Source organism: Phacochoerus africanus, chromosome 11, assembly GCF_016906955.1.
Source record: "Phacochoerus africanus isolate WHEZ1 chromosome 11, ROS_Pafr_v1, whole genome shotgun sequence".
In the NCBI taxonomy this organism is placed as follows: domain Eukaryota; kingdom Metazoa; phylum Chordata; class Mammalia; order Artiodactyla; family Suidae; genus Phacochoerus; species Phacochoerus africanus.
Genome location: NC_062554.1, coordinates 65,185,979 through 65,211,760, shown reverse-complemented (window position 1 = coordinate 65,211,760; position 25,782 = coordinate 65,185,979). Strand labels below are relative to the sequence as shown.

At 43.1% G+C, this 25,782-nt stretch overlaps 1 protein-coding gene and 1 pseudogene across 3 annotated transcripts in view; one reads left to right on the top strand and one right to left on the bottom strand.

Annotated features, from left to right (window-relative positions):
* DSTYK (dual serine/threonine and tyrosine protein kinase) overlaps window positions 1-25,782 on the top strand; it is a 59,218-nt gene that overhangs the window by 8,687 nt on the left and 24,749 nt on the right. For 2 of the 3 annotated variants that reach the window (XM_047752186.1, XM_047752187.1), the window contains exon 2: window positions 12,395-12,783. In XM_047752186.1, the coding sequence (XP_047608142.1) occupies window positions 12,395-12,783 (389 nt within the window). Of the gene's footprint in view, window positions 1-5,711; window positions 9,325-12,394; window positions 12,784-25,782 lie in introns of those variants that run through there. The other variant, XM_047752188.1, reaches the window with a different exon arrangement.
* On the bottom strand, window positions 24,471-24,814 carry LOC125110712 (NADH dehydrogenase [ubiquinone] 1 alpha subcomplex subunit 5-like; annotated as a pseudogene).

Sequence of the window (25,782 nt, the reverse complement as noted above, 5' to 3'; positions counted from 1 at the left end):
ATGTGCTGTGTCTCCTTCTGCCGAATTTAGCAGGCAGTGTGAGTGGTTTGGAGGTGTCCCCAGCCTGGTGCCATGCGGCTGCAGGAACCTTTTGACCACAAGTCTTTGGAGTTAAGCTTTATAGTGTGCTTCCGTTCCCTGGGGTGGTGTTCTCTGGGCAGGAAGATGGGAAGCAGAACTTGGGATTGTTTTGCTTTTCACTTGTCTAACTCGTAATGCATCAAAACTATTCCTAAAGAATAATGATATCTTATGTATTCATAAAGGCCTTTGATGATTTAAAACAATTCTCACGCTTCTTTTTTAGAAATGCTTTTATCACTTTTATTATGCTCATGTAAAAAGAAGTCTAACTTTAACTTCATCAGATTAAGACTTCAGTGTGTTATTTATGTCAGATAGATTTTACCCTTTCTGTTTTTTTTTTTTTTTTTTTTTTTCCTGGCTGCCCTTGTGGCAGTTCCTGGGCCAGGGATCAAACCCATACTGCAGTTGGGTCCTGCACCACACCTGTAGCATTGCTGGATCTATAACCTGCTGCACCCCCAAGGGAACTAGTTTATACAACAAGAGAGAATTACATTTCCTAGGGGGTTCTTTTGGTCAAGCCAAACTTTCTAGACCAAAGACTAAGGACCTGTCATAAAAGCAGCTAGATAACAAGATTAACTTGAATAAAAACTCACTCAAATTAAAAGGGACAGTGGCTGACCCAATAGGAAGTTTACTTTTTAGGAATATTCTGTACAATATACTCTAGCCTTTTAATATGAGGGAGGTATGAAGAATGTGAAGAAAAACAGCTAGTAGGAGAAAAGTCATTCTTATTTTTTGGGGGTATAAGAACCCCAGGAAAGCTATCTCAGTTTCTTCTGATTGAACATTTGGCCTACTCTGCTGGTTCTTGTTCCATGGAGAAAAAAGGAGAAGTGCTGCTGCTGCATCTTGGAGACATGGTTTGTTCATCTAGGATAACAGTAGTTTGTTGGCGTATGATAAAGACGAGGCCTGTGCTGCAGAAGAGATGGAGATGTTTTCCCTACTGCTGAGTAATCAGAAGGGCACTGCCAAGGTCAAGCTTCTTCTTGTTCAATGAACTGGATGGTTATAGGTAACTTTCTTCAAAGTGTTCTGTCCTGGAGCAGGTGTTTGTCTGTACTACTTAGTCTTGAGGATTTGGGTTCTGAATCTGATCTTGAACTACTCAGATGAGTGCCTCGGACTCCCCAGACTCTGAACCATCACAGGAAGATTGAGGAGGCAGAAGGTAATGTGCAGGGCAGAAATGGGGACAAGTGAAGAAACTTATTGTTTAAATTTGGTGTTCCCTGCTGTGGTGCAAAGGGATCAGGGGCGTCTCTGAAACACCAGGATGCAGGTTCCATCCCCAGGCTGGCGCAGTGGATTAAAGGATCTGGCATTGCTGAAGTTGTGGCTTGGATCTGATCCCTGGCCTGGGAGCTCTGTATGCCACAGGGCGGCCAAAAGAAAGAAAGAAACTTATTGTTTAAATTCTATTATTACTGTGTATGATGTATTTTTTACCTGCTGGTTTTTTGTTTATTTTTTGCTTTTTATGCTGAACCTGCGGCATATGGAAGTTCCAGGCTAGGGGTCGAATCGGAACTACAGCTGCCAGCTACAGCCACAACAGTGCAGGATCCGAGCCACATCTGTAACCTATGCCATAGCTTATGGCAACACTGGATTCTTAACCCACTAAGTGAGGCCAGAGATCGAACCCGAATCCTCATGGATGCTAGTCGGGTTTGTTACCGCTGAGCCGCAAGGGGAACTCGTTTTTTTTTTTTTTTGGACAAGTAAAATTCTCTCTCTCCGTCTCTTTTCTCTGAGATTTAGACCTAGATACATTTTGCTAGTTATCCTTTTGGCTTTTTTAAAAATTTTATTTTGAAATAATTGCAAATTTATGGTAAATGTTGCCCAGATAGTATCAAGAGCTGTCATACCCACTTCACGTGTGTTCCCCAGTTAAGATTTTATTGCATTTGTCCTATCACCCGGTCTCTCTCTTTCTCTAATATATGTCGTTTACCCTTTTTTCCCGAACCTTTTGAAAGCGAGCTCTAGGTAGGTTGTCTTATCTCCTTTGCACACTCTAGTGTGCATGTCTCCCAAGCAAGGACACGCATCTCCATATCAGTGTGCAGCTCCCCAAATCAGGGACTCAACATTGAGTCCGAAGTACCATCCAGTCTACAGACCCCGTTGAAGTTTTGCCAGTTGTCCCAATAATGTCTTTCTCCTTTTGATCCAGGATCATATCCAGAAACACATGTTGCATTTAATTGTCATGTCTCTTCAGACTCCCTTAATGAGGACAATCCCTCTGCCCTGGCATTAATATCTTCGACAGCTTTAAAGAGCAGGCTTTACATTCTATGGGATGACCCTCAGCCTTGCTCTGGCTGTTCACTCATGACTGGAGTCTGGTCGTGAGTTCTTAGCGGGACTAGGCACAGCAGTGAGGTATGTGGGTCACATCAGAGGTACACGCTGTCTGCCCACCCAGCCATGGAGATGTGAAGTTACCCTTGATCTCTGGTTACGTCGGTGTCCTCTACATTTCTCCACCTTAAAGTCCCCATTTCTCCTTTTGCAGTTGCTTAGTCTTTTGTAACCTTGTTCATGAAGATACCACCCCCCCCCACCGCCCGCTGCCTTCACTAGACCCAGCATTCATCCACAGTGCCCACCTGCTGCAGTGGTAGTTTTTCTGTCCGCTCTCCTTCTATGTTTCTTAGTTGGTATTTGGGGAGGAAGAATTTTTCTTTTCCATTGTTTATTATCTGTTTTTATCAGTGTGGACTTCTGAATTTTTTCAATGGATTATAATTTCTTATCATGTAAAGCATTTTTAGGGCTGCACCCCCAGCATATGGAGGTTCCCAAGCTAGGGGTCCAGTCAGAGCTACAGCTGCCGGCCTATGTCACAGCCACAGCAACATCAGATCCGAGCCACATCTGTGACCTACACCACAGGTCTTTGCAACGCCCGATCCTTAACCCACTGAGCAAGGCCATTGCTCAAACCTGCAACCTCATGGTTCCTAGTCAGATTCATTTCCACTGTCCCCCAAAGGGGACTCCCATTTAAAGCATTTTTATGCTATAATTATTCTCAGTCTGGTCAGTAAGCCGCGCTTTGAGTTGGTTCCTGTGTCTGTTTTTTTTCTTTCCTTTTTCAGTCACCCCATGGCAAATGGATTTCCCGGACCAGAGATCAGATTTGGGCCACAATCGAGACCTAAGCTGCAGCTGCAGGCAACGCCTAATCCTAAACCCACTGTGCCAGGCTGGGGATTGAACCTGCAGATCCCATTGCGCCACAGCGGGAACTTCCTTGTGTCCTTTTTTAAAAAAACATTTTTATGTATTTATTTTTGGCTGTGACCATGGCATGTGAAAGTTCGCAGGCCAGGGGTCAAACCCAAGCCACATCAGTGACAATGCTGACTCAAGCACCAGGCCACCAGGGAACTCCTCCTGTGTCCTTTTAACACATTCCCACTGTTGATCATTATTAATGGTTACTCCCTGAAAGATGCTGCCTCCCAAGTGATGGAAACTAAGCCCTCAGTGAAGCCTGGCGTTGGCTTCCCTCTAAGAACTGCTTCCATCTCTGCATCCTGTAAATGACACCTCAGCTGCCCCTGCCTTTCTGTTCCCTCTGCAACATGACCAGCGTCTGAGCAGTTTCTCCCAGAAAGGTGGTTGTCAGCAGGCGGTTGCATGTGGCCTCTTCATTTCGCAGGGGGTTTGCCCCTTCAGAGGAAGGGGGTGGTTCTGTCTCTCATCCCAGGCGCCAGTACATTCTGCTTCTGAGACTGTTCAGGAGCTTAACATGACCGCCAGGTAGGATAACTTTAATGACATTTCTGCTGGCTTGACTTGCAGCTCCCAACGAGAGCTTTCCCTGCGTTGAGTACATTTCAGTCTCTAAACTCCAAAAACCACCCCCTTCAACCAAAATATCTTGTATTATTTGGTGCTGACCGTTTTGAAACCCACACTACCTAAGCATATGTTTTCCTTAAATGGGGATGCCTCCTCTGTAATTCAGAATCCTTTAACTTTAGCTGAAGGTCGGAGAGCTGGTTTGGGAATGATGAATAAATGTTTCTTGGCAGAATTATTTCTCTCTCAGCTCCTGGGGTTTTTGTAGCTCAATACTTTGAAGCTTGGAGTTCCTGTCATGGCTCCGTGGTTAATGAATCTGACTAGCATCCATGAAGATACAAGTTCAGTCCCTGGCCTTTCTCAGTGGGTTAAGGATCCAGCGGTGCTGTGAGCTGTGGTGTAGGTCAAAGACGCAGCTCGGATCCTGAGTTGCTGTGGCTGTGGTGTAGGCCAGCAGCCACAGCTCCGATTAGACTCCTAGCCTGGTAACTTCCATATGTGGGTGCAGCCCTAGAAAAGCAAAAAAAACAAAACAAAACAAAAAAAAACTTTGAAGCTTGAAGTAGAAGTGATTGTATAGAAAGACTGTATAACATTTATTTCTCACCTTAGGATTTGTCCTTTACTCTTGGCATATATAGTAAATTGGAAATAAAACATTGCTACTTATTTGTGGGAAATGCATGTTTGTGTCGCTGATCACTTCAGTAACTTTTTTTGTTTTGTTTTGTTTTTTTAGGGCCACACCCGTGGCATATGGAGGTTCCCAGGCTAGGGGTCGAGTCGGAGCTGTAGCTACCAGCCTACACCACAGCCACAGCAACTCGGGATCTGCGACCTACACCATAGGTAACAGCAATACCAGATCCTTAACCCACTGAGAAAGGCCAGGGATCGAACCTGTGTCCTCATGGATGCTAGTCAGACTCATTAACTGCTGAGCCATGAGTCCACTTCAGTAACTTATAAAACATTTGTGTTTCAGTTACTTTCAGAGAGGACATCAAGTTCAATGTTAAAGGTGAGGTAAAAAATTTTACTGAAGGAGAAAAATCCTTGGGTATTAGGAACAAGTATTTCAGTTGTAATTCTGCTGAGGCCTGAATTAACTCTGAAGCCCCGTCAACCTTATGCATTGCAGTAATATGATAAGGCAAAGATAGTTCCATTTCACATACCCCATGAAGTGCTCTCCCTACCTTGGCATGGACTGTACCTTACCCTGGCCTTCACTCATATTATTGGTTGGGATGGAAGACAGGTGAGAAGGAGAGTGTGTTGATATAAATCCATTACTCCAGGAGTTCCTGTTGTGGCTCAGTGGTTAATGAATCTGACTAGGAACCATGAGGTTGAGGGTTAGATCCCTGGCCTTGCTCAGTGGGTTAAGGATCCGGCGTTGCCGTGAGCTGTAGTGTAGGTTGCAGATGCGGCTCGGATCCTGTGCTGCTGTGGCTGTGGTGTAGGCAGGTGGCTGTAGCTCTGATTTGACCCCTGGCCTGGGAACCTCCATATGCTGCAGGAGCGGCTCAAGAAATGGCAAAAAGACCAAAAAAAAAAAAAAAAAATCCATTACTCTAAAAACAATTTAAAGAGGCCTTTAGCCTCTTCCTGCCAGTTGTCCCTTTGTAGAAAAGTCTTTTTTTTTTTTTTTTCTGCTTTTTGGGGCAGCACCCATGGCATATGGAAGCTCCCAGGCTAGGGGTCGAATATGAGCTGCAGCTGCCGGCCTATGCCACAGCCACAGCAACACAGCTGTGACCTACACCGCAGCTCATGGCAATGCTGGATCCTTGACCCACTAAGTGAGGCCAGGGATCGAACCTGCATCCTCATGGATACTTGGGTTCGTTACCACTGAGTCACTGCCAGGAGCTCCTAGAATAGTCTTAACCTCACACCTGAAAGGTGATACAGCCTCGATGATGAGAGAAACAGTAAACATTTCTCTGAAAAGCAGCTACTGCTTCTTTAAGAGACTCTATGTAGAATAACAATAACATTTTTTTAGAAAAGAGACTCTTAGGTAGAATAACAGTAACATTTTAAAGTGGCATTTTAACCTTTAGAAATAACATTTTCAAATCACCAGCTAGTGGTCATACTGTGTTTTCCCCCAAAGCTTTATTCTTCATTGTTTTGGGGCAGTTTTCATAAAGACTCTGCCAGTCCGCTTTATGTTGGGGTCCTATAATTACCAAGTTGTATTTGGCTCCAGATTGGGAGAAAGTGTGGTAGGGAGCGTAGGGGAGGAAAAATTTCTCCTCTGTCTTCTTTGGGTCTCCGGTTGGGTCCAAGAATTAAACTGATGTAAGACAGATTAACAAGAAAAGCATAAGCGTTTTGCTGAACTTTGCATGTACTTGGGTGTCCTCACAAAAGAATGAAGACCCAAAGAAACAGAGTTGAACATTTTTATACTGAATTGTACAAAGAAGTAAATTACGGAAACGTGACAAGACAAAGGAGCTTGGGCTAAGGCAGTTAATGATGGGAAAGGAGCTAGGAAGATACTGGATAGTTTAACAAAGCTTATTTGTATTAGTTTTTCTTGGCCTTGACTCTGGTGATAAGAATGTTGCTTTCCTTCTGTTGCAGGGAAGGCATCTTCCCAAAGGGACATAATTTTATCTCTTGCTTTCACGAAGAAGAAGGGGGGAGGTCAGAGTGCCCTTCTTATACCACCTGCCTGTGTCAAGTGCCTTTAGCTCAAAATAATCCTTATGTCAAAGTGGCATTTTGGGGGATGGCATATTCTGCCACCTTTTGGGGACATTGTCTACCATTCAATATTCACCTGGCCCCCTGAGACCTAAGAACAGCTCATGCACTACCCTGTGTTCCACCTTTTATCTGCTTAGATAAATGGAGAAACATGGGCTCTTTTTTGTTCTCTTTTGCTTTTTAAGCTACTGCTGCCTCATCTGTAAATGAGGATAATAATAGTTCATGTCTGGTAGCATTGTGAGCATTAAATGAGACGAGGCAGATTAAGTGATGTACTGAGACGTGCTCAGTAAATATTATCGTGGGGGCGGAACACTAATTTCCCCTCCACCTTTCTGGGTTCTTGGCTGAGTGAGACACCCCTGTTATAAAAAGACAGATTAATGGGAGAAAAGCAAGCAGAAGTTTAATATCAAGTACGCCTCCTGTAGCATGGGAGATACCCAGGAAAAACTGAGTAACTCCAAAATGGCCCACGTCGGTACCTTTGTTGGGGACATGGCTCGGATCGTCAGTGTCGGAAAATGAGACACATGAACACGGGGAGATCTCGACAAGGCGCTTTACTTCTGCAGAAGGGCGCGGGTGCTCAAAAAAGCGCACACAGGAAGAGACCCTCCGTATTTATCCCTAACGCAGGTGATGTACCTCTCCCCTTCCCATTGGTCAGGTCAGGGCACACTTTCTTCTTGGTTGGCTAATTTGAAACAAGTTGTTACTGGGAGAAAAGGGAAAGAGGAGGGGGGTGGCAGGAAGGCGGTTCGGCAGGAAGGTGGTTCAGCCAGAAACCAGAGCAAAGTGGAGTAACCAAGATGTCCTTTGATAAGAAAGGCATTATGTTACTTTCCACACCTTAAATACCATCTCCTGCTGAAATGTACCTGTCGGGCTGGGGTTGGGGGAGTCAGTTATGGGAGGTTACCAGGAAAAGCACAGTAAACAAGGTGTGCTGTTTTAAGTGGTTGCCTTCTGCAGTGATGAGTTCCTGGATATTCAGCGTCCTTCTCTTCCTGGTACTGGAGGTACACCCTTGCAAATGGAGATCTCCCTTTTAAATATACATGTCTCTTACAAAAGGGTAGCTTCTCAGTTTTCAGAGCTTCACCTGTGTCTTCTGTTTCTGAAAAATAACCTGCTCAAAATAATCAGAATGTCAAAGAAACACATTTTGGGATGGTATCTTTTGTTCCCCCTCAGTATGGAAAACAAAATGGGTTGCCGCTCTAGCGGCTCTTCTCTTTGTAGCTTGAAACTTTGTTTGGAAGTAACCCAAATCCAGATAATCTGCATTTAAATACCATCAAGGAAAAAAAAAAAAAAGAGTCTTGGCTTGCATTTAAGACAATTTGAATTTTCCTGCAACCCAAGTTGGCAGGTTTAACCTGCTCCAGCTGAGAGGCCGTGCTGTCGTTACCTTCTGGCAGCCCCATATGCAGATGATGTTATATTAATCACAAAAGAAAACCTGATTAACTGGAAGTCCTTTAACTGTCAGTGAGGCAGCTGCTCTAGCTCTGAAACAGGTTTTCTTCCTCCCTCCTATGGTCTCCAGTTTTTAATCTCTTCTTTAGAAAACTGCTAACACTGCCTGGTAGCTCCTCGAGAGCCCCTGGCTAGTTCAGTCAACTTTTTGATCTCTGATTATGGGAGTCCAGGGAGAGCTTGCCTAATTGAATTCACGAATAATTTAAAATAAGAACAACCAGACCAACCACCCATCCACATCAGCTGTGTTTTCTTTCAACAGTTAAAACCTGATGGAGTCCTGGAACTTTAGAATTGGAAAGAGATGTTAAAGATGATCTAATCCAACTCCCTTAGTTCACAGATGAGAAATCCAAGGCTGAGAGTGAATTGCCAGAGTCATTGGGCCAGTCACTGGAGCAGCCCGGGATCAGACTTCTGCCTCTGCCGCTGGCGCTCAGCTCACTTCCTTGCTCCTCCCTCACCGAGCCATTTGCCAAGAGAAGCCAGGAGTAAAACGATGTGGTTTCGGCTTCATTTCTCTCCATGCTCTTGTTCCAATCTCACAGACACGTTGAAGAGCAATGAAAAAGCTAAAGATGAGGGGGAGAAGCAAGGGCTTGGATAATGACTATTGAAAAACAGATGGTAAAATCGAAGACCTTTTCTCAGTCCAGTGGGTGGCACTCGGAACCCCTCGCAGAGTTCGTGGGAAGGAAGACTAGAACCGGGCTCGGGGTCAGCCCCCCTCCCATTGCACTGGCTTATGGTTGACTCTAGTGGGTCTATTTGTAGTCACTGTTTCTGTCACTGCAGAGATGGGAGTGTGATCATTTGGGTCAGATGCGTAATGGGGTGTGTCCACTGTGGATCTGGCCGATGCAGCATAGTTTACGGCTCTCCTATAGTTAGTTGAGAGTGTCTCAGAGGTGTCTCCCTCGGGTCCTGAAAAATGGTTAGTTGGTTTTCATTCTCTGATATCTGTCCTCCTAGCAGCAGCAGTAACAAAGCTCACTTAGGCTGTTTTGTTTTGTTTTGTATTGTTTTAATGTACCAACTTTTGTTATAGGAGTTATGAAGGTTGTCAGTATGAACTTACACTTAGACACCCATCTGAGATCTGAGGAGGCCTGAGAAAGGAGGAAAGATAGGAAGCGTAGATAAGAGTGAATCTAGCTGGACTTCTGACTGCTCAGGCTGAGTCTGTGGCTGGTAAGTTCTGCGAGGTGAATGGGGAGGTCCTATTCTGTTGTCTATCTCTACTCTCCATGTTGAGTTGAAGGAGGTTTTTAGGAATGACAGTTGCTCCTAAAATGTCCATAGTGGTTACTGGACTGTTCATCATGGTACTGGACTTTCCTGAGTATTTAGTAGAACCACTTATGTCTTTCTGTAGACAGTTTCCCACAATAAATAGATTCTTACTCAGAGCAAACAAGGGTAGAACATAAAGCACTCGCTATTTATTCGTCATTGTGTTGGGTGTTGAGGATCCAGAGAGAAATATGATGGTTCTTCCTGCTTTTGATAATTATAAATAGACTGTATAAGGGAGCAAAGTTTGCCACCCCAAAATGTGTCTCTTTGGTATGAGGAATACTTGAAGCTGGTTGTTTTATTTATTTTTATTTTTTGCTTTTCAGGGCCGCTCCTGTGGCATATGGAGGTTCCCAGGCTAGGGGTCGAATCCGAGCTGTAGCTGCCAGCCTACACCATAGCCATAGCAACGCCAGATCCAAGCCATGTCTGTGACCTACCCCACAGCTCATGGCAATGCCAGATCCTCAACCCACTGAGCAAGGTCAGGGATCGAACCTGCAACCTCGTGGTTCCTAGTTGGATTTGTTAACCACTGCGCCATGACGGGAACTCCCTGTTTACCAAATATTTATTCTCTTCATTCTTCCTAGGAATTGCCTTGCTTCCCTTTGAAGACCTGCCCCCCATCCCCTTCTCCTTAGTCCAGGATGACATGTGTACCTCATTTTACCCATGTTTGGAATCGTTCATGTTTGAATTCCCCATGTGTACATAATTAAATTTCATTTTCTCTTAGCAATCTGTCTCACATCCATTTAATTTGTAGACCCAGCCAGAAGAAACTAAAAGGGTAGGGGAAAATTGTTTTTCCTCCCCAGCAACTGTGATAAGTTTCATTTGGTTGTGAATAAGATATGAGGGGACTCAACTAGCCCACTGCTACTTGCCAAGTGGTTACTCATGTAGTTGACTGTGTCCCTTTGCTTTACTTTTTAAAATTTTTTGAAATGATTTTTACTTTTTCCGTTACACTTGGTTTACAGTCCCTTGCTTTTAGATTATAGGTCAAAAATTAGACTGGTCAGCTGGTGTTTTACTCTTTTTTTTTTTCCTTTGTATTTTTAGGGCCGCACTTGCGGTATTTGGAGGTTCCCCGGCTAGGATCTAATCGGAGCTGTAGCCACCGGCCTACACCACAGCCACAGCAACGTCAGATCCGAGCTGCATCTGCGACCTACACTACAGCTCACGGCAAGGCTGGATCCTTAACCCACATGAGCAAGGCCAGGGATCGACCCTGCAACCTCATGGTTCCTAGTCAGATTCGTTAACCACTGCGCCACGATGGGAACTCCTGGTGTTTTACTCTTGTGCTTAATAAATACATTGCATGCACTGGATACTCACTTAACATTTTGCTTTCTCATTTCTTTCCTCAGAGAGTAGATTTCCTTGTTTCAGTGTCTGGTGTTGCTGACATACGTGTGCAAGCCAGGTGATGTACTTACAGGCAGACATGAAAGGAAGAGCTTAATGTAGTGCATAAAGAAATCTGGGTGAAAGCCAGCTTCTTTAAACCTTTTGGTGCTGCCATGTGTGGAAGACGAGGAGGTTTGAGGATTTGAAATAGTAAGATTGTGGCAGGATAGGTAGAGTCTAAAGTAGAACAACCTCTTAAATGAATCAGGCCTCTCTTGCTTCAATTGCATGAACAAGACAAACAGCTTATGAACGGTTTAATGCAGCTTGCGGTTAAGTGACTAAAGCAAATACTGTTTCAGTTGGTGCCACCCTAAATTTCAATTAAGATGTATGCATTTGGCTCAGAGATGGGTCTTCTAACAGCCTAAGAACTGTGCGCCTGTGCTTTTCTGGTCTCAGACATGGGCAGGCACTGGCACCGAACAAGTTGGGGAATGAGCTTGTTCAGAACATGAGCGTTCCACTCAGCTAATTTTTGCTTCTTTTTCCCAAGCAGAGGTTCTTTCTTATGCTTTAGGAAGCCTTTTGTTTTCTGTTGAGTATCATTTGACCTGTTTGTGGAAGCTTGCAGTTCAGATGCATGTGGTGTCCTGCAAAGATATTTCTGAGATGGACCCTATCTCTTCTTAGATTTGCCTGGACTTTGTCCTCACAGGTAGCTCTTTCCTTTCGTCTTACTCAGGGTCTGTCTCCCATAAACTGTGAAAGAATACAGTTTGTTTAGGAGGTATTGATCTTAATCGAGCATCCAGTGTTGTAAGGAAACATGATTTGGCAGCTGCAGTGCCATCACCAGCTTTCAGTGAGATGAACTGGAAAAGATTCTCGAGCTTTTGCACACTTGAGTAACACTTTATTTTGATATATGTGCATTTAAAATTAGTTCACACATGTAGTTATAAAATATATAGTAGATGAGGAAAATAAGCTAAAGCTGCATGTGGTAGAGACATTCAAAAGCCACTTCATATGTTCAAGTATTAAGTCTTGTGTCCCAGGGAAGGTTTTCTTTTTTTTCTTTTTTTGGCCGCACCCACAGCACGCAGAAGTTCCTGGGCCAGGGACTGAACCCATGCCACAGCAGTGACAATGCCGGATCCTTAACACACTGAGCCACCATGGAACTCTGGGAAGGTTTTCACTTTGACAAGTTTCATCCTTGGACTCATGTGCCAGTTGGTACGGTCTTTTCTGGCTTTGTCAACTTAGTGATCTTGTGATTGAGTCCTTGCAAACTCCTTAGGCTTTCCCTCCACTGGTTGAAAAAGGCGGGGGGCGGGGAGGGTAGATCAGGTCACCGCCATCTTTCTGGACAGACAGCTGTTGGGATGAGCCAGAGAGGGGACTCCTGTTTGATATCTGAGGAGCCTTTTCTGACTGGGGTGTTTCCTGATATCTCCTTCAACCCAGAGCCTCCTAGAAATTTCTTTTCTAGGAGCCTGACATCCTAAGGGGATCTCCGCGTGAGTCTCTCTCTACCCTTCCTCACTCTTCTCTCTGTACTCCTTTCTCCTCCTCCACCCTCCCCTTCCCCACCCAGGCCCGCTGAGCTGCATTTCCTTCCCACCTAAGGAAGAGAAGTACCTCCAGCAGATGGTGGACTGCCTCCCCTGCATCTTGATCCTCGGCCAGGATTGTAATGTCAAGTGCCAGCTGTTGAACCTGCTCTTGGGGGTGCAGGTGCTTCCCACCACCAAGCTGGGCAGTGAGGAGAACTGTAAGCTCCGGCGTCTCCGCTTCACCTATGGGACTCAGACGCGGGTCAGCCTGGCGCTCCCCGGCCAGTATGAACTAGTGCACACACTGGTTGCTCACCAGGGCGACTGGGAGACCATCCCTGAGGAGGACCTGGAGGTCCAAGAGGACAGTGAGGATGCTGCTCATGTTTTAGCCGAACTGGAGGTGACGATGCACCATGCTCTCTTACAGGTACCAATCTCATACTTAACGCAGTTGCACACAAGCATACCAGCTTTCCTTGTATTTGCGCTTTCTTAGAAGGTAATTTGGCATTGTATACCTTGGGCTCTGAGCATCAGCCGATGGAGTCAAAGGAAGAGGAACTAAGAAGCTGAAAACCAGACAAGGCCATAGCAGTGGCCTCCCCTGCCTCTGCTCCCACGCTGCCAGGCCCTGGACAATTTACTTATCCTCCTTTCTGAAACTGAAGGAATGTGATACTTGCCTCTCAACATACTTTTACAGAGTAATTATGATCAGGGTTAGAAATCCCTTTCTAAATTCTTAGCAGGAAGGTGTTGCTAGAATTGTCTTTGGCCTTCCCTTTCTACAAGGAACAACAATAAGGATCCGGCATTGTCACTGCTGTGGCTCAGGTCACTGCTGTGGTGTGGTTTCAATCCCTGGCCCCAAAACTTCCACAGATGCAGCCAAAAAAATAAATAAACGAATATAAAAACAACAAAATGATTAACATTCTTTTTTTTTTTTTTTTGTAGGGCTGTACCTGCGGCTTATGGAGGTTCCCAGGCTAGGGGTTGAATTGGAGCTGTAGCTGCTGGCCACAGCCATAGCCACAGCCACAGCAACGCCAGATCCGAGCCAAGTCTATGACCTACACCACAGCTCACGGCAATGCCGGATTCTTAACCCACTGAGTGAGGCCAGGGATCAAACCCACATCCTCATGGATGCTAGTCAGATTCATTTCCGCTGTTTCCCTATGATGGAAACTCCGATTAACATTCTTATTAGAGTTGAGAACAAGACTAGAACTTGTGAATTTTTTCTTAGACCTGCCATTAGTTACTAAGTGGACAGATCATGTCTCTTGGTTCCTAAGGGACTTTGGAATGTGAAGACAAGTCTGGCTCAACATAAGGAGACATGGAGATTCTATCATCTGGAGAGTAGCTTTGCTTCTCTCTTGAAGTAAGCGCCCAGAGAGAATATAGGTCTTGTGGCATTTCCTAAAAGATCAAGTTCTCTATCTGGTATTCAAATTTCCATTTCTCTCTCTCTCTCTCTTTTGTTTTTTTTTTTTTTTTTTTTTTTTTCGGCCGCGCCCATGGTATATGGAAGTTCCCTGGGCCAGGGATTGAATCTGAGTCACAGCTGCAACCCAAGCAGCCACAGCTGCAGCAACACGGGATCCTTAACCCACTGTGCCATAGAGGGAGCTCCCTCCACTTATCTTCTGTGTCAGGCTTCTTTGCTATTGAATAGCTTAGGCTGGGCTATACGATTAGGCCGAATGCGGATCAGCTGAGGATATGACTACGTTGGGGGTCAGGAGCCGGCAGGAATAAAAGAATGCAGACATGCTCGAAACAGAGTCCACCACCTTGGTCAGCTGTGCCAGGAAGAAAGGGCTAGTTTGGCAGGACTAGGAAAATCGCCTCCTCTTCATCTCTTCACTTACCCCTGTTCCAGAAGGCTTGATCTCTTAGTCAGTGAATGAGTCCTTTTGTGTGGCCATGGCCTATGATACTGTAGAAGTAGAAATTGTCATCTCATTTCCTTCCAGCCCAGATTTCTTTGATCTCAATAAACATTAGAGGGGCCAGCATTTTCTCTCAGCTCAGTTTCAGTGGTGGCTTTCCTCTGTTTGCAGACTAAGAGCTCGCACTTCTTAGCTCCAGAACCATGTCAGAGGTCTTGGGTAACTGACAGTAGCTCTGACAGTGATCCTTGATTTTTTTTTTTTGTCTTTTGTTGTTGTTGTTGTTGTTGCTATTTCTTGGGCCGCTCCCGCGGCATATGGATGTTCCCAGGCTAGGGGTCAAATCGGAGCTGTAGCCACCGGCCTACGCCACAGCCACAGCAACGCGGGATCCGAGCTGAGTCTGCAACCTACACCACAGCTCACGGCAACGCCGGATCGTTAACCCACTGAGCAAGGGCAGGGACCGAACTCGCAACCTCATGGTTCCTAGTCGGATTCGTTAACCACTGTGCCACGACGGGAACTCCTGATCCTTGATTTTTGACTGAGGCTGCTCAAGTTGACCTGCAGACGTCTTCACGATTCATAAGTATTTGATCCACACACAATCTCTCTGTAATATTCTGCTCTGGTCTAGTTCCTTCCATTTCCGATAGCTCAGGGGTTTTCAAGCTTTTTAAGATTTTAATTTACTCTAAGAAATAACATTTTCGTCAGAACCCAGTAGATACATTTGGAATAAAGTTTCATGAAACAATACTTTTATGTCTTGCAAAACACACTGATATTTTCTTCCCTATGCCATTTGACTTCATTAGAAAAAAAACGAAGCAATGGTTAACAACCCACTAAATTTACAATCTGACCTAATACATTGTGACCTGCAGCTTAAAAAACACTGTTAAATAGCTGAAATGACTGCTCTTGGGGGGTGATTTTTCCTGTTCTTGCCTTTTAAAAGCAATCTTGGCATGTGAACAATGCCACCCGTAGGACAGATATTATTTGATTGATTTCTCTATGTCTCTTCGTTTTACTGGTTTAAATTTTAGTGCTCATTTACTTTCTTGTCCTATGAATTGAAGTGATCAAATTACAGAAAAGAAAATGAGAGCCAACCCTCAAGTGCACACCTGAGCACATGTCTTACTGGTGAGAGTTCCCTGTGCTGCTCCTGATACAGGTAGTAAGCTCTCTGACTGAGGTAACAAGGAGCCTACTTGGCTAGGAAGTTGAGATACCTCATCAGCTTTATCTGTGCACAGTTGAAATATATATTCTCTTTCTTGAGAAATATTCTTCCCTTTTCATGAATTAATCCTTTGGCCTCTCGTGTTCTGTTTCATGTGGTTTGTGAGGTTTCCTTAGCCAGTGTTTTTCTGATCTTCTTTATACTCCAGTGGTTTTGATGTGGAAACAGCAATGGACCCCAGCGTTTCTAACTTTAGAATCCCTTGATGTGGAGCCTCAGAGGGGCCTTTAGCAACCTTTGTGGAGCTCAGGCCCTGCTCTGTCACTGTAATCAGGCTCCCGTCTCCACTAGATACATCAGGGATGCTCAGCTTACTGCTGGGAGCATTTCCTAGCTACCTTGAAGATTTTTTGTGCCAGTGAGGAAGAGCTTTTTTTTTTTTTTTATAGCTCCAATTCTATTTAGGACCAGAGAGTTAGCTCTAAACAGCCCTTCTCTTTGGTTTGAGAAGGGGGTGGTAAAGAAAGGAAACATTTAGCTAAAGGAAACCAAGATTGAATTAGGGGAAATGAGATGTTCATTTTTAACTGTCAAATTATTTAAGCAGAATTTCCCCTTACCCTCTGGTACAATGGTCATTCTTCTAATATGTTGCTTTAAAGTCCTCATAAATTAGCCATTTTCAGATTATTCCAGAATAGCCCAACTTCAATGGGCCCACAGTGCTTGGTATTCCCAGCCTTTTAGCTCTGGTTTCCCTGAGATTCTCATGTACATACTTCCGCTTCCTAACTTTCACCCCCTTTCTGGTACGGACCTCTCACCTCCTTTTTTCCCTTTTCTAAGTCCAGGGGAACCCAGGTATCTGCTTTAGAGTTGCCTCGATCTAATGTGTCTGATACATGTGTGAGTGTGTATGTGTTTTTTCCTATGAATACCCATGAGAAAAGGAATGAAAAGAAGCAGAGATGATTAAACTCCCTCAGCTTGGAGTGGGATTCCTGCATCCTCGCAGTGGCACTTCATTTTCTTTTTTTCTTTTTGTCTTTTCTAGGGCTGCACCCGAGGCATGTGGAGGTTCCCAGGCTAGGGGTCGAGTCGGAGCTGTAGCTGCCGGCCTACACCAGAGCCACAGCCACTCGGGATCCAAGCCGCGTCTGCAACCTACACCACAGCTCACGGCAACATCGGATCCTTAACCCACTGAGTGAGGCCAGGGATTGAACCCGCAACCTCATGGTTCCTGGTCAGATTGGTTAACCACTGAGCCATGACGGGAACTCCTGGCATTTCATTTTCTGTGGCAGTTACATAGCTCTCAGTTTTTTCTTCTTATCACCTGTTTTCCCCACCAGGTGTTTTCCAGCCCTTTGGACAAATGCGCATGTCACCTGGCAGCCAGATTGCCACACATGTTGTCATGGTTACTGGCTTGTGGTGAGGTCTGTTAGGGTGTATTTCAGCGAACTAAGATAAACCGATGTTTTTCAGGAAAGGTCTTATGACTTGCAAATAAACTTATATTTCTTACAGTGGGAAAAAAAATAATAATAAATAATTAAAAAAAAAAACTTATATTTTTACTGTTTTGAATCTAAACAGTTGGAGTAATGAAATTTTCTCTTAAGACTCTTCAGTCAGTAGCCATCAATGGAAATAATCTATTTTTAATTTTGTACAGACATTGACATTGATCTTTTTTATTTTTCATTTTTTTAATTAAACAATTTTTATTGAAGTATAGTTGATTTATATGTTAGTTTCCGATGTATAGCAGAGTGATTCATATATATATATATATATATATATATAGAGAGAGAGAGAGAGAGAGAGAGAGAATGTATGTGTGTGTGCGCGTGTTTTCATGTTCTTTTCCATGATGGTTTATTATAGGGTGTTGAATATAGTTCCCTGTGCTATACAGTAGGACTTTATGGTTTTTCTGTTTTATTTATAGTAGTTTGTATGTGCTAATCCCAAACTCCTAATTTATTCTTCCCTCACTACCTTTCCCCTTTGGAAACCATAAATTTGTTTTCTATATCTATGAGTCTGTTTCTGTTTCATAAATAAGTTAATTTGTGTCACATTTTAGAGTCCACATGTAAATGGTATCATATGGTATTTGTCTTTGTCTTTCTGACTTATTTCACTTAGTATGATAATCTCTAGGTCCATCCATGTTGTTGCAAATGGTATTATTTCATTCTTTTTTTGTGGCTGAGTAGTATTCCATTGTGTGTGTGTGTGTGTGTGTGTGTGTGTGTGTGTGTGTGTGTGTATATATGTATATATATCACATCTTCTTCATCCATTCCTCTGTCTTGGCTGTTATAAATAGTGCTGCTGTGAACACTGGGGTGCATGTATCTTTTCAAATTATAGTTTTCTCCCGATACATGTTCGGGAGGATTGCTGAATCATATGGCAACTCTTGTTTTTATATTTGTTTGTTTGGTTTTGGCTGCACCCACAACATAAAGAAGTTCTTGGGCCAGGGATCAAACCTTCACTACAGCAGTGACCTGAGTCACAGCAGCAACAATGCCGGACCCTCAACCCACTGAGCCACCAGGGAACTCCTATCTTTAGTTTTAAGGAACCTTCATATTTTTCCATAGTGCTTGTACCAATTTACATTTCTACCAATAGTGTAGGAGGGTTTCCTTTTCTCCACACCCTTTCTAGCATTTGTTATTTGTAGACTTATTAATCGATGGCCATTCTGACTGGTGTGAGGCGGTACCTCATTGTAGTTTTGGTTTGCAATTCTCTAATAGTTAGCAGTGGTGAGCATCTTATTCATGTGCCTATTGGCCATCTGTATGTCTTCTTTGGGGAAATATCTATTTAGGTCTTCTCCTATTTTTTGATTGGGTTGAGGTTTTTTGCTGTTATTGAGTTGTATGAACTGTTTGTATATTTTGGAAATTAAGCCCTTGTCACATCATTTGCAAATATAGGTCGTCTTTTTGTTTTGTTTATGGTTTCCTTTGCTGTGCAAAAGCTTATAGGTTTGCTTAGGTCCCATTTATTTTATTTTATTTTATTTTTTTAATTAAAAACATTTTTTTTGAGTGCACCTGTAGCACTTGGAAGTTCCTGGGCCAGGGATCAAATCTAGCTGTAGCTGTGACTTATGTCACAGCTGCAGCAATGCCAGATCCTTAACCCACTGTGCCAGGCTGGGAATCGAACCTACACCACAAACAGCACTCGATCAGCGGGAAGGCCCATATGCTTATTTTTGCTTTTATGTGTATTGCCTTGAGAGACTAACCTAAGAAAATACTGTTACAGTTCATGTAGAGAATGTTTTGCCTATGTTCTCTTCTAAGAGTGTTATGATGTCATGTCTTATATTTAAGCCTTTAAGCCATTTTGAGTTTATTTTTGTATGTGGTGTTTTCTAACTTCCTCAGTTTACATGTGGCTGTCTAGCTTTCCCAAAGTCACTTGCTGAAGAGACTGTCTTTTCTCCATTGTGTATTCTCACCTCCTTTGTCGAAGATGAAGTGACTGTAGATGTGTGGGTTAATTCTGGGCTCTATTCTGTTCTGTTGATCCACACAGACATTGATATTTTAAATTTCTCAGTGGTTAATGCTTTCACAACCTGGAGTTCCCGTTGTGGCTCAGTGGAAACAAATCCGACTAGGAACCATGAGGTTGTGGGTTCGATGCCTGGCCTCGCTCAGTGGGTTAAGGATCCAGCGTTGCAGTGAGCTGTGGTGTAGGTCGCAGATGTGGCTCGGATCTGGCGTTGCTGTGGCTCTGGCGTAGGCCGATGGTTACAGCTCCGATTCTACCCCTAGCCTGGGAACCTCCATATGCCATGAGTGTGGCCGTAAAAAAAAAAATTTATTTTTGATTTTTTTTTTTTACAGGATTGTTTCACAGCAGAATAGGGTGTGTGTGTGTGTCTTTGTCTTTTTAGGGCTGCACCCATGGCCTGTGGAAATTCCCAGGCTAGGGGCTGAGTTGGAGCTATAGCTGCTGGCCTACACCACAGCCACAGCAACACCAGAGAGGAGCCACGTCTGCAACCTGCAGCTCATGGCAACACTGGATGGATCCTTAACCCACTGAGCGAGGCCAGGGATCGAATCTGTGGCCTCATGGTTACTAGTCAGGTTCATTACCACCGAGCCACAATGGAAACTCCCAGCAGAGTAGGGCTTTTACATGTAGCCAGCATATCATTTTTAACATAGAACAGCAGGATTGTTAGGATCCTAGAAATCATGTTGTTCCTCCTTTGTTCTTCTGTCAGAACTTCCCTAACATCAGCCCAGACCGTTGCTGACACAGGGAACCATCAGTTATTTTTGTTTTTATTTATTTATTTATTTATTTGTCTTTTGGCCGTTTCTAGGGCCGCACTGGAGGCATGTGGAGGTTCTCAGGTTAGGAGTCTAATTGGAGCTGTAGCTGCCGGCCTACACCACAGCTCACAGCAACGCCAGGTACTTAACCCACTGAGCAAGGCCAGGGGTTGAACCCGCAACCTCATGGTTCCTAGTTAACCACTGAGCCACGACAGGAACTCCCATCAGTTATTTTTAAACATAGTCTTTATTGTCAAGCAGATTTACTTCTTGGCTTGGTCACTTAACTGACTGTGTGACACTGGTGCTCTGTCCCCTCACTTGTAAAATGGGAGTGATAATCTGTGTGAGACTTAAATGAGAGACTGTGTGTAAAGCACCTAGCACAGTAAGCCTCCCTTTGAATGAATTCATCAGTGTCCTTGAGGAGAGGATTTCCTCCTCTCTCAGTCACCCATCCCTTCCCTGACAGCCATCCACAGTGGAACTCCTTCCTTCTGTCAAACTCAGGTCCTTCTGGTTCCAGCTTACGTATAGTTATTAATTCTTCTCTAGTTAGAGCTAAAGTTCTTCATAGTTATTATGAAGTACTTTTGTAATAAAATGAAAAAAGAGGAGTTCCCGTCGTGGCTCAGTGGTTAACGAATCTGACTAGGAGCCATGAGGTTGCGGGTTCAATCCTTGGCCTCGCTCAGTGGGTTAAGGATCCGGCGTTGCCATGAGCTGTGGTGTAGGTCGCAGACACAGCTCGGATCCCATGTTGCTGTGGCTATGGTGTAGGCTGGCGGCTACAGCTCTGATTGGACCCCTAGCCTGGGAACCTCCATATGCCGCGGGTGCAGTCCTGAAAAGACAAAAGAAGAAAAAAGAGAAAGGTGTTCTAAAAAGGTAAAAACTATAAAAGTTAAAGTCATCAAGTTAAAAGGTAAAGCTTCTCTTTTTTCCTTCTTCTCCATTCTACTGTTCTCTCTTGATGGTCTAGTAAGTGGTAAGAGAATAAGGCTTCACATTCCTAATTCTGTTTGTATCTGTGGGTGCCTGGGTGTTTGAATATCCACAAGGCGGAATGCATAGAGGCTATTCATTCCTGTCAACTTCTCTGTTATCTGATTCATCACAGTTTGAAATTAGATAGTTCTGATCCTTCAGGGCTTCATGCTTATGAGTTGAGATGCAGAGCCTTGCTTTGCGGTATTTGAGGTTGTGAACATATTTCCAATTTTAGCGTGATAGTCTCATGCTTTCTCTGGCTAGATGAAGGGCTTCGGTTGAGAATCTGATTTTTCCCCAGTCTTGGCCTCTGAGTTACCACTTCTGACTTTTACCAGGTAGGGAGATGAGCTTGTACCCATTCTTTTTTTTTTTTTTTGTCTTTTTGCTATTTCTTGGGTCGCTCCCGAGGCATATGGAGGTTCCCAGGCTAGGGATCCAATCAGAGCTGTAGCCACCGGCCTATGCCAGAGCCACAGCAACGCGGGATCCGAGCCTCGTCTGCAACCTACACCACAGCTCACGGCAACGCCGGATCGTTAACCCACTGAGCAAGGGCAGGGACCGAACCCGCACCCTCATGGTTCCTAGTCGGATTCGTTAACCACTGTGCCACGACGGGAACTCCGCTTGTACCCATTCTATGCTGACTGCTGGGATTAAGCTCTGGGTTGGCACAGCTGCTTGAGGCCTGTTAGAGCTTGGAAACCAGCTCAGTCGCACCTCCCCACTGGAGTGTTTGTACCAAGAGTTAAAGGTATTTCCTACAATGTAGCAAGAGTAGAAAGGTATTTCCTTAATGTGTAATTGACATTTAAGAGTGATAGTGAGTTCAGGGAACTATATAAAAATGAGAAAGAATCAACCTTGTGTGAAAACATGGCCCTGGCGTTCCCTTGTGGCACAGCAGGTGAAGGATCTGTCATTGTCACTGCAGTGGCTTGGGTTGCTGCTGTCCGCTGTGGTATGGGTATTTGATCCCTGGCCTGGGAACTTCCACATGCCGCAGGTGCAGCCAAACAACCACCACCACCACAAAAACATGGCCGTAGGAGAGAGGGCATGGAAAGAGAAGTGAGAGTGACAGCAGGTAGAATACGGAGACAGGCATTGGAGTTCAGGCTATGGCAGTTGCTGAGGACTCTTCTATATTTATGGACTTCTTTTTCTGTGTAATATAACGAGGCTTTGGAACCATAGTGAAAACAAAGATATTTATGACCTGAGTACATAACTGTCTTCTGTTTGAACCTTCAGTTATAAGATAAAATCATCCTTAGCACATCACCTAGTTTTGGTAATGTGCCGTGAGCCTGAAAGTTAGAAGTCCTCAGTAAGAGGCAGTATTCTTAGGAAATGGTCAGGCATCAGTGACTGAGCCATTTCTTCTTGGCATTTAAGATAGTGTCATTTTACATAAAAAACAAAGCCAAAGAGGTAAATTTCTGGTGTTTGCAGAGTAGCAAACTCCTTTCTAATGCATTCTCTTACATCTTGCCGAGAAAATTGATGGTAACATACCAAACTCTGTAGACTCCATAGATTTGTGCAGAATATATTCTAAAAGAGAAATCTCTAGGAATTTGCTGTGATTCAAAATAGGAGGAATACGCTCATGATTCCCTAGGATTCTTTTGCCTTGATTGAGTTAGAAGCAAAATGCTCACTCACTGCTTCATTCTTGGAGTAGATGCAAACTGCAGTTCCAGATAAATGTGTGGGATATGGGGTAAAAAATAGAAAATTTTACATATGATGATTTAAAATGGTTTTGAGGAGTTCCCGTCGTGGTTCAGCGGAAACGAATCCAACTAGGAACCATGAGGTTGCGGGTTCAATCCCTGGCCTTGCTCAGTGGGTTAAAGATCCAGTGTTGCTGTGAGCTGTGGTGTAGGCCAGCAGCTGTAGCTCCAATTCGACCCCTAGCCTGGGAACCTCCATATGCCACGAGTTTGGCCCTCAAAAGACAATAAAATAAAATAAAATGGTTTTGAGCAAGTAGTAAAGGCATCATTTATTCATGCAGTAATTGCACATTTTTATTTACCGGATGCTCACTAAGTGCCAGACACTGTTCCAGGGGCCAGGAAGGAATACGGCCATCCAAGAAATAGTCCAAGATCAGTCTTCCCTCTCGGGTGGCCATAATAGGGTCCAGAACCGGGCTCATCTTCCCTGTTAATTTTTTCTTCACTCCCCGTCTCTAGGAGACAGTGCTGGCTTCCTTTTTTGTTTATAACCGTCAGGCATGAGTCATCCCTCTGCTGTAAGTATTGCAGAATTACATATCACACTTCAGTCTAATTTGTACTGCCGCCAGGCTCTCAGCCAGCAGCTCTTTTTGCCTGTCTTCCACCAGTCGTGATAGAACAGTGAGACCAAGTGCCCAAGGGAATTAACTGCGGAATGGAGAAGAAAGAGCATGGTACCTGTTGTCTATCCATTTTTGTTTAGTACGGATATATTTAGAAGACAGCTTCTTTAGGTGCCAGTGTATCAGGTAGTACCTGCCATTAGAATCCGTTTGGGGGGAATTTTTTTTTAATTGAAGTGTAGTTAGTATACAATATTATATGTTACAGGTGTACAACATAGCGATTCACAATTTTTAAAGGTTATACTTCATTTGTAGTTAGTATAAAATATGGGCTCTATTCCCTATATTGCACAATATAACCTTGTAGCTTAATCATTCAATGCATAGTACCTCATAATCCCCAACCCTTATCTTGCCCCTCCTTCCTTCCCTCTCCCTACTGGTAACCACCAGTCTGTTCTCTATGTCTGTGAGTCTGTTTCTTTTTTGTTGTAGTCACTAGTTTATTTTAGTTTTTATTTTTATTTTATTGTATTTTAAGAACATATGAAAAGTAATTTTATTTTGTTTAGCCTTAAACTTGTCAAACTGCTTCTTTCTTTGAATAGCATTTATCTTCTGTTTGATATCTGGCTGCACTCATATTGGAAACTAATGAAAACTACTTCTTAGTGACTCCACTTTAACATTATAGCCATACAACTAAGATATTTTGATTATAAGCCTATCTGTATGCCAGATAAACTTAAGGAATGCTTAATGTGTCTTTTACAGAAATTGTGTATATCCTGATGTACTTTAGTTGATAAAACTAGAGGCAAAGGACCAGAAGGCTAACTTCCTTAAATTAGACAAAAGGAAAAGGAAAAGTTTTTCCAACGACCACTATAAATTAAAAAAATCTTTCTTTCAAATACAAAAATCAGTTTTCTCAACTGTACAATGAATTCTAATTTGAAGTTTTTACTCCTACTACTTCACTTCAGTGACCTATAAATTTGTTTAAACAATAATAATAAAGTACTTTTCTGTTTTTTTCAGAATAAAAACATTAAATGATGTGTTGAAGATAGTACTAAAAGATACTTCACCTTTCGAATGCAGCTTTTGCATCAAAAATCTATAGGGATTTTTTCCAATTAATTTTCAAATTTTCCTACAACTTCTGATTAAAAAAAATTTTTTTTGAAACAATTTGAATGAATGCTCAACAAATCAAAAACTCACTCAAACTCCCTATTACCATATTCATCAATTTTATCAAGTCCCCAAAATGTGTTCTCCATCAGTTTTCTTGATTATGTCAATAAAATGTCATTTTTAATATTCCAGAATATTTAGTTGCATCAGTTTCCCATCAACATACAAGTGATCTAGTGATATTTATATTGGCCATTTCCATTGGTTGGCTCTTCCACTAAAGGCTCTCGTGGCTTCTCCTGTGCCACTTCTCTTGCCAGACTTAGTTCATTTTCAGCCTGAAGAATCACCTCTTCTATTTGGTCACCCTGAAGTTGCTCTTCTCATTTTTAACATCTGGTTATGCTTTAGCCATACCCAGCTTCTCATTTGTAATCTGTTCTGTATACTTTCTCTATGCTGCATTTTTAGGGATTTGTCCAAAAAACATCAAGAATCTTTGTATACAATATTTTTAGCCTCTCATGTGGAGTTTTACATATAGCCAGTAGCACAAGGCCAGTGGTCTTCTTCAGCCACCCTGCCATGACGGCCGATTTTATTTTTTAGATTCCACATATAAGTGATACCATACAGTATTTTTTCTTTCTCTGACTTATTTCACTTAGCATATGCCCTCCAACTCTATCCATGTTGCTGCAAATGGCCAAATGTCATTCTTTTTTATGGCTGAGAAGTCCATTTTACTACTCCATATCTTCTTTATCCATTGAATCCATTTATTTTTAAATGAATGTACACCTATGAGCAAATAAAGTCAACTGGCCCTTACAAAGGATACTGATTCTACAGATGGACCTAGCAGCTTAGGATAATGGTTCTGTTGCACACAGAATGGTCCTTTGAGGAAAACCTGGGAATTTATTTTAGAATTTTTGAAGAAAATCCATCAAATAAACAAGCAAACAAAATTCTTCCTGTAGACTTTCTAAACAACACTTACTTTGGTGTAAATATTTAGGCTTTCTTCCCCTAATATGTCTATAATAAGCTTGATTGATTCAAATCTTTTAAAAGATATGTATTTAAGGGAGAAGAATTTTTAAAAAATATTTTAAAAACACCTATGATCCTCTTTTCTTCTTCACCTTCTTCTCCTCCTGTTCCTCCTCCTCTCCTCCTTCTCCTTCTTCTTCTTTTTTTGCCATGCCCATGGCATGTGGAAGTTCTGGAGCCAGGGATTAAACCCGAGTCACAGCAGCAACCCAAGCCACGGCAGTGACAACACTGGATTCTTAACCCACGGTGCCACCAGGGAACTCCTCTCTTGTTAAAACTTTTCTTGAGATTTTCTTCTAGTCTGTTTAATTATTATATGTAATTAGAATGTTGCCTTTAGGCAATTACATGCTCTCCTCTAAACCTTAAAAGTTCTTACCCACTTTTTGAATGTGCCTCATGAAGTAATTCGTGTTCCAGTATTGTGACTCAGGGTAGTGAAAGGGGGCTTGTTTTGAATAGCAGGGTGACTATCAGACGAGTCTTCCAACCAGAA